At 34.4% G+C, this 9,917-nt stretch overlaps 1 protein-coding gene across 1 annotated transcript; it reads right to left on the reverse strand.

The window, feature by feature from the left end:
- Window positions 1-4,620: 4,620 nt before the first annotated feature.
- Window positions 4,621-9,299, reverse strand: LOC145086939 (wall-associated receptor kinase-like 9). The gene is made up of 3 exons (XM_079024801.1): window positions 8,288-9,299; window positions 8,024-8,167; window positions 4,621-5,809 (listed from the first exon to the last, which is right to left on the reverse strand). The coding sequence occupies exons 1-3, from the start codon at window positions 9,123-9,125 to the stop codon at window positions 4,656-4,658; spliced, it is 2,136 nt and encodes a 711-aa protein (XP_078880927.1). The 5' UTR covers window positions 9,126-9,299; the 3' UTR covers window positions 4,621-4,655.
- Between the last annotated feature and the right edge of the window lie 618 nt (window positions 9,300-9,917).

Consider the following 9,917-nt stretch of genomic DNA (forward strand, 5'->3'; position numbering starts at 1 on the left):
GAGGCCCGAACCCGAAGGTCCTCTCAGGGCCGAACCTCGCCCAGGAGGAACCGAACCCGAAAGGTCCTCTCAGGGCCGAACCTCGCCCAGGAAGAACCGAACCCGAAAGGTCCTCTCAGGACCGAACCTCGCGCACCACCCGAACCCGAAGGTACTGTTCATTTCGGTCCATTTCGGGTCTGACCCCCTTTAGCCTATTTTGTTTCATGACTTCGGACCGAACCTTTTGCCTTCGCCTCTCACTTCCGGTTCGCTCCTTTCGCTTCCTGCTCCTGCTCGGCATCAGCAAGGACCGAATCTCGACCTAGGGACCGAACCTCGGCCTAGGACCGAGAGGTCTCGCTGGAAACTCTTTTTCTCCCGGTTTTCGCGTAGTTTTGCGTTTAAGGCCCGTTTTTAATTATTTTAATGCGGGATTTTCACCCAAAATTATATTTTAACATAATAAACCCTAAATATTCAAAATTTAATCATATTTTCATAAAAATCTGTATTTAAATAATAAAAGCAAGTGGGTAAAGTACAAAGAGGTGGAGTGTTGACTTTGCTTTACCTTATGACACAAGCAACCACTCTCACACCTACTCTATGACCAGCCATACCTCCCCACCTTACCTAGGTCACTTCAATGTCCCTTACACTCAATTTCCACTCATTCCCACGTTTTTAGAGCTGGAACAAAACACCCTCTCTCCTCATTTCTCTCATTTGCTCTCATTTCACTAAGTATCAAACACCACTTTTCTCTCAAACTTTTTTCTCCACCAAATTCGAGATTCAAGGCTAATTTTCAAGTGTTCTTCCACTCTTAATAAGTATAATCCATTCTCCTTATGAATATCTCACTTATTTCCACTCAAATCATGGATATCTTACACAAACTCCATCATAATTGTGTTAGAACTTCGAATCTTCAAGTGATTCTTCAAGTGTTCTTGGGTTGAACACTTCTCTACTTGAACACTTATCTACTGAAATCACTCAAGGTGAGTTCATACCCCTATATTTTCATTTTTTCTCAAGTTTTTAGGGGGGGAATACAAGTTAAAACACCAAGAACATAACTAAGTTTTTCTAACAGCCTACATCAGAAAAGTTCAACTCCATTCACGGACTGTTTTGGGCAACTTAAACATTTTTGTTTTCAAAACTGTATAAGGTGCAAATAGTTAAAGTTCTTAGATTTAAAATGACTACTTGCACATCTCCATACGATTTTTCTACAATTTATGGTGATTTTTACAAAACTGTCTATCATTTTAAACAACAATCCGGACCAGTCTGTGATTTTGGACTTATTCACCCAAGTTGGAGGTCATTAAAATCGTGATAAAAATTATGAGTAAACTAGACACATTTCGTGAACTCTCAGAATTTACGGATCTAGTTTTCGACTTCGTATGATTTTTCTATGATTTTTCCAAAACAGTGCAGAATGGCTAAAGTTAGCCAACAGCATATAAATATCATAACACTTTGTATTATGTTGAGCAAAGTGTATAATCATAAGTTCTAATTATTGAATGTGTTTCTTTGTTAGTTTATCATCATGAACTGAAACTAAGTCATTCATAATAAATATTATACATTCATTTTAGAACACGTATAATAAACTATAAAAAGTATAGTTTAATGGATTCATAACATTAATGCATTTCCATAAAAGAGTTCTTACATATTACAAACGTTTTAGATAAACTATAATAGGTATAGTTTATGATACATCACACAACACACTCGTACAAAAAGGGTACATTCATACTGAAAAGATTTACACTCACACACATTTCACGTAAACTTGTTAACCTAAATTGTGAGACATTCTCTCCCCGTCGTTCGAGTGCGGGATATAATTCCTGGTAGTTATAATCAGAATCTCCTGGAGGGAGAACGTGATACTTGTATATAGATCTATATTGGGTTTGACACCCCACACCTTGCTGCTAGCTACAGTGGGACCTGCAGGTCTACGGGTGACAAATGTCATTTCAGTTTTCGCGACGCCTGAGAAATGTTGTGGCAGGTTCACATAGTCATAGTATGATTATAGCGACTCACATAGGGATATAACAATCCATAAAGTTTACGGGATTTTATTTATAAAACCTAAATGAGTTTTATGTCGATTTAAAATCACTTTTTATCTCAATGAGTACAAATATTACTGTACACTTTCGGTTTTGGTAGTTATGACTACACATCATTTGAAACCACATTTATACCTCTAAGTATGGCCAATACTTGTTATTTCTCGGTCCTCGGATTTAGGACTACATATACATAAAGTATTAACAAACATAAGAACATACGGAAATTTCATTTAATTCAAACGCGTCCATGTCCATTTAAACACATAACATTTTCTATTAGTAAGAAAGACTACTTATACATTTTGGTCTTCGGTCATAAGACTACATTACACAGATTTTAAAGAAAATATCGGATTTTCTGGATACATATCCTAACGCTTTTACAAGGAAAACAGTTTACTTTTCTAACGAAATCTCTTATGAACTCACCAACCTTTGTGTTGACACTTTTTCAAAACTACTTGTATTCTCAGGAATTCAATGAAAACAGGAAATCAACAACGTTTTGAGGATGGGACGATAAATCGTCAAACAGTTCATTTTGTATCATAATGTAATTGATGTGAATCATGTCAACATGTACTTTGATGTAACCTTTTCAATTATAATTGTGATGGTTGTATTTACTTTGAGCACTATCATACTCGTTGTTGTGATACTCTACATGAAGTCCTCCACCCCCGGACGTTTCCGCCATCCTTGGTTTGGGGGTGTGACATCGGCAAGGTCAGAGTTCGACATAAGCTTTTGAGAGCTACGATTGCTAGTCGGGGTTTGAAGTCATACTCAATAAAAGTTTTAGACTTATCCAAGTGGGAGACTGTTGGATTAATATCTAAGTCCATAACTATAATTGGTAAGACTTGACCCGACCCGGCATGGTCCATTTGGGTTGCATGGCATCGGGACAATTGGATAGACAATATGAGGATAAATGATACTAGCGATTTATATTAATATATTATAAGTTCTAATATATTAATATATAATCATATTATTTAATTAGTATTGATAAAGAATTAATTTTATAATTAATTAAGTAATCAAAAGGAACTAATGAAATATGGACGCTAAGATATATTTGTGTGATGGGCCAAGTTCATTTAGGTTGGGCTAAACTTTCATGGATAGTCCATGGAGTGTTTAACCCATGGATCATATGAAATGAAATGGAAGGATTAGTGGTACACAGGAGGAGATGAGATCGGGTGGGGAACTCACCTAATCTGCAACATGAACGACAGCGGCTAGTGGAGCTATCGTAGGGCTTCTCGTCGGAGCTATCGAGGCGGCGACGATCGACAAAGTTGAGCGACATTCCAGATCTGTGAGAAAGTGGCGGTGAGGAGATGATGGTGAGCTTTTGATATATTTGATATGAGAATCAGTAAGGATGATTGCACAAACCTTGATTTCTGATCGTGGTGTCGGTGGCTGATTTTTGGTGGCTGCTAGGAGAGATGGTGATGAGGAGTTGGGGTTTGTAGAAGACGTGGGTCGTAAAGAAGATGATAGTGGATTGTATCTTTGGGTATTGAAACTGGAGAGAGAGAGAGAGAGAGAGAAAGAGAGAGAGAGAGAGAGAGAGAGAGAGAGAGAGGAGAGAGAGAGAGAGAGAGAGAGAGAGAGAGAGAAAGAGAGAGAGAAGGTGGGCGCAATCTTATTTTTTTAATTATTAAAATAAATAAATTAATATTAGATTTAAAAAGAAATGAAAGAAAAATTGAAATAAATACCCCAAGGGTGTTACAGCCATTTCACTATTCAGAGGGACCAAAAACGCAACAAAACTAGCTCAAAAGGACTACCGATCCAAAAAAAGTCGTCTTTTGGACTAAAAACCCCAAAAAATCCATACCACAGGGACTATTTTTGCAATTTTATCTTAAAGTTAATGGAAGAGGGATCAAAACCACAAGAAAACTTGTTAAAAGGGACCGAATCAACAACTTTTCAAACGTTTGGCCCTTAGCCACATAAAATAAGAAACCACACGGAAAATTTTTGCAATTTTATCTTTTAATACAATAACATCAAGGACTTAATAAAAATAACCATGTATTATCAAGTTATACAACTATGATACTATTGTGACGATTCCCTCTTAGAGCTTCCAGAATGCATAGTTTAGTGGGGCGGTTGAATGAGGTGGCATCCCTAATTGGCATTCAATGGATTAAACTCTACCATTGTGCTGTGTTGGCATTCAAAGGATATTGAATTCAATGGTCATTGAACTCTTCAATGGAAAAAAGGAAACCTTTTAACTATTAAATATATATTCCATTGAACTCAATTGAGTTCAATGCATTGTAGGAAAATTAATGTAGAGTTGTATAGTAAGTAAAATGATGACGTGCCAATCCATTAAACTCTAATAAGTTTAATATATTGTGGAGGCCCTTATTATTAACACAATAACATCTAGGACTTAATAAAAATGAATTATCATGAAAGACTTCCAACATTTGATGTCTTTTAGCAAAAGTAATTATAATAATCCACGTTTCTAACACGTTGTAAATCAGGATAATAAAGTTGGAACTAAATTATCTCCATACATGACTACAAAAAACTGGTTGATGTTGACTCATGGTATGACAATATAAGAAACTCTTCTTCTCCATCATCGCACTTCACTTTTCCAAAATCAGGTAGAACCATAGATGACATATTTGATGTTCTAATGGCTTCCAACACCGATGCTACTTCCTTCATTGTTGGTCTGTTCTTTCCATACAAATTTAAGCATCTAAATGCCAAGTTAACTACTTCCATTAATTCATCCATAGCATCCTCCCTCACAACCTTCGCATCAAGAATAGACATCACTCGATCTTCTTCAAATGCCATCATAAAGTGTGTAACCAAGCTTCTAGTTTCACCGAATCTAGTTAGTGATATTGGTTTTTCTCCTGTTAAAAGTTCAACCAAAACAACCCCAAAGCTATAAACATCACTCTTTTCAGTAAACTGACTAGACTGAAAGTACTCTGGATCCAAGTACCCAATTGTCCCTTGGACCAATGTAGTTAAGTGAGTTCGGCTTATTGAAATGAATCTTGAAGTTCCAAAATCTGATATCTTGGCTCTATATTTTTCATCCAAAAGTATATTGGTAGATTTGATGTCCCTATGGTATATTGGGATTGAAGTGGCTGAATGCAAGTAAGAAAGCGCTCCAGCTACCTCCGTAGCAATTCGTAATCGCATGTTCCAAGGAACAAAAACCTCCCCGGTCTCATCATGAATATGCTTGTACAATGTTCCATTTGGGACAAACTCTGAAACTAGTAAAGGAACCTCTGTCTCTAAGCAACATCCCAATAACTTAACCACATTTCGATGATTGACTTGTGAAAGGATGACAACTTCATTGATGAATTGCTCTAATTGACTTTCATCAACTGCCTTTGACTTCTTGACTGCCACAAGCCTTCCATCGGTTAGCATCCCTTTGTAAACTGTACCTTGACCTCCCCGACCAAGAATCCTATTCTCGTTAAAGTGATCGGTTGCCTTTTCGAGCTCATAGGAAGTGAAAAGGTTGGTTTTATCAGCTAAACCCTCCTTACCGACTTCCTGTTGTTTTAGAAGAAGGCCTCCATTGCGTTCAAAGAATATTTTTCTTCGCCTTTTATCTTTGGTTCTTCGTATTATTTTGTATGTTGCAAAGCCAGTGACGGTAAGAATTAGGACCCCAATGCTTATGCCAACACCTAATGTTGAGAGCAAGAGAATATTAAAGATTAATGCTTATTGTGAAGTATGACATACTTAGAAACAACTTGTTCCAAGAGAATTTAATTAACCATGATACTTGAAATTTTTGTTGCAAACTAGCCACTTTTGAAGTAGGGTAGTTATCCCATGAGTTAGTACACACTTTCCTACTCGAGAGACATAATATTTGTGAGATGTAAATGATGTACAAAATGGTGTTTCATGTGGCAGAAATAAGAGTCGATTACCCACATATTTTAATCCACATTAGAATTAGAATTGAAACTCACACATTATGGCAACCGTGACCCTTTCTGCCAGTATACCACAATGATGCCAACTTACGACTTTCAGAAATGATCAACCGTAAAAGTACCATTGATAATTGTTTAAAATCATCCATTTCTAGCATAGTTTGTTATTATTTTTTTGGTGGGTTAATATTATAAAAGCCCTAAATTTTTAACCCGTAATTAGAAAAAGCCCTAATATTCTTTTTATTATTACTATGCCCACAACTTTTTCATAGAATTATTACTCTAACCCACTTAACGAGTTTTATGGTTAACTTGGTTAAATTTTTTGCAAAATCAGTCCTAAAATGTTCAAATTTAGTCGCTGAGGTTTGCAAAAAATTACACCACATGACTTTTTAACTTTATTTTTCGTTTTTTGTATACTTTATTTATTTTCGGGTTTTTTTTTTCTAAATATATATAAATTTTTATTTGCTTTTTCTATATACTTTATTTATTTTCATTTTTTAACTTTATTTTTCAACAATTTAATTTTTTTTTTTACCTTTTTTACCTTTTGTTTTCTATTTTATAGTGTATATATAGAGTATATTAGAGTTTTTTTAAGGTTTTTTTTTTTTTTTTCATATTTCTTTTCGTATTATATTTTAATTTTTTCATCTTTATATTTTTTTTCTTATTTGTTTTCCAATTATTTGTTTTTATTTTTTGTATTTCAAAACACGAATATATCATTGTAATGTAGATTCAACAGGCAATGTTAGCTTGGATATTTTGGAAGAAAATAGTTGGAGTCGTGCTTTAACAATTTCAAAGGTCCTACTTGCTTTGAGATCAATCTTCACCAACCCTAACCCTTGTATGTATTTCATTCTTTTTGTTATAGTTTAATCATTAAATTCCCTAGCTGAATTTTTATATTATAATCTTTTAGCATCTTTTAAAAATTTGAAATTTGGATAAAGTTGATAATTTTGTTTTTCAATTGTTGCAGATAAACCTCAAGTTCCAGGAATTGCTCATTTGTACTTGGTAGACAGAAGTAAACATGATGCATTAGATGCAGAATGGACTCAACGATTTGCAAAGTAAAGATTGAGCATTTAGGAAACCAAATAGTCATGTGTGTTTTTAGTTCAAATATTATGTTGGAATTATATTATATATTTCATGTATAAGTATCGGTTTTTCTTGTATATTACATTGTAAAATGGTTTAGGAAGTGCATGCTTTTAAAATTTGGAAGATTTTCAAAATACCCGGTCCATGCATATAAGTTAAAAATACAAAAAAAAAACAATAAAAAAAAACAAATAGTTGGAAAACAAATAAGAAAAAATTAAAAAGATGAAAAAATTAAAATATAATATGAAAAAACTATGAAAAAAAAAAACTCTAATATACTCTATATATACACTATAAAATAGAAAACAAAAGGTAAAAAGGTAAATAAATCAAATTGATGAAAAATAAAGTTAAAAAATGAAAATAAATAAAGTATATACAAAAAAGAAAATAAAAAATGTATATATATTTATAAAAAAAAAATCGAAAATAGATAAAGTATACAAAAAACGAAAAATAAAGTAAAAAAATCATATGGTGTAATTTTTTCCAAACCTCAGGGACCAAATACGAACTTTTAGGATTGATTTTGCAAAAAAAATTAACCAAGTTAACCATGAAATTCGTTAAATGGACTAGAGTGTTAATTCTGAGAGAAAGGGTTGGTCATAGCAATAATAAAAAAATATTAGAGCTTTTTCCAATTACAGGTTAAAAATTTAGAGCTTTTATAATATTAACCTTTTTTTTTTTTTTTGGCATTCTAAAACAAATAGGTCAGTCAGAAATGAAATTACAATTACGAACGAATAGATACAAGCCTATACAATTTTGTGTAGTGGAACACAAAAGTGAACCAAAAATATAAGGGGAAAGATTTGGCAATACCTCGAAAAATAGCTCGAGATGATGATGAGTTGTTTCCACCATTGTGGAATCTATGGTCACAATAGAAGTTCCGGACACCATCATTTGATTCATTGTATCTGCAGTAGCCCCAAGTATCCATGCACTTTGTACATTCTTCAGTAACTAAAAGCAGACAAAAGTAAGAGTAGGAAGTAAGCACTATCCTTAATTAATAACCACTCACCAAAAACACCAAAAAAGAAATTGAAAAAGAAAAGCTAAGATGCATCCATAATCACACACCTTGACATCCTAAATAAGGGTTTCCTTCTTCTATTTCAGACTGGCAGCTACATGTCAGAGTCGACACTAAAGTGTCATTACTCGTTTCCAGTTTATGTGTTTTGATGACACCGCAGCTCCTTTGGCTGATATCATTTTCTGTTAGAGTCCAGCGAAGTACTAACGGGACCAAAGAGTTGCTCCAGACACCAGACTGACCCGGAAAGAACTGACGAACATATGAATCAGCAGCTTCGAAGAAAGCAGACACACAAGATCTAGACTTATATCCAGTCATCTGCCTACTGGAAGTCGTGATATTCACAGAAAACGTCTTCATATAAAAAGGAACGTTGGTTTGACAACAATTGATCCCAAAGCAATCTCTTCTCCTATAACTTACCGGTTTCTGAAAGCATGTCGGTGTACACCCGGTGAGCGCATTTCCATTGCTCAAGATAACAGCAGCACCGCATCCCTCTACGATGAATTTGTTGTGTGATTTGGAAAACAGAAACGGGGTGTCACCAAGGTCAATGTTCAAGAGTTGACTGCTATTCGAAACAGGGTTTTGACAACCGGAGGTCATTGTGACATTGACAAGAACCGTCTGATTATCCAAGTCTACAACTAACAATGGCAGGTTTTTGAGAGCAGATAAATATGGCGTGGATGAGTTGCAATCGACAGCGTACCATTTGTTGAGAAAACAGTTGGGTCCGATTCCAAAAGGGTATGGAATCCTGACATTCCCACACATTTCTGTGCATCCTGGCTTGACGTAACTGGGAACCAATGCTGTTGCCACCATTGTTAACGAGATGAAGATGATTAAAAGGTAAATATGAAGCAAGTTCATTACTTTTGGTTAGTGGAAGACAAATTAATTGTGCTTCTTATGCATAGTTGGGATTTGGGATTTATTGTGGTCGTTATAAATGGATGTTAGATAAAAGTTTAGGTCGTCCTCAATGACCAAAGACCATGTATAGGAATACTGCATGAATGGATACGTTCGGTTTCCACGGATTGACTGATCATTATATTTCTTAAAATGGAAAAAAAACATTATATTAATCAACAGCTCGTTTGAGTTATGGATATAAAAGGTGGTTATATTTATTCTTATTAAGTTGTTAATTGTAAAAACATATATTCGAATATTAAATATTAAAGTATAAATATATTCTTATTAAAATAGTAAAAGGACAATGAAATTGCTTTTCGTTTAACTATAATTTATCATTATTAAACGTTTACAAACTTAGTTTTTATATTATTGTTTCTTATTCAAATAATGTTGGTCCCGACAATAAGAATCAACAGATGCTTTTACTTTCCCCGGTTTATTTTCTAGATCTTCCACCGTAAATTTAGGCGTTTGATTTCCTTGACGTGTAAGAAGGAGGGATGGTTGTACTTAAAACATATATAATACTAAAATAATAAAAAATAATATTTGCTAGACGTGTAAGAAGGAGCATCTCCATTGAGATTTTCATCACACCAGATCAAATAATCCATACCTTACAAACATCACACGATTCCACCTCATCATTGTACAATTCCACATCATCATTAGCTCTGATGCATATATTATAGAGTAAATTCAAAGTTCTAAATAGAGTAAAGCGTGGCTTGACAACAAGGT

This window comes from Lactuca serriola, chromosome 2, assembly GCF_051521515.1.
Source record: "Lactuca serriola cultivar US96UC23 chromosome 2, Lser_US96UC23_V15, whole genome shotgun sequence".
NCBI classification, from domain to species: domain Eukaryota; kingdom Viridiplantae; phylum Streptophyta; class Magnoliopsida; order Asterales; family Asteraceae; genus Lactuca; species Lactuca serriola.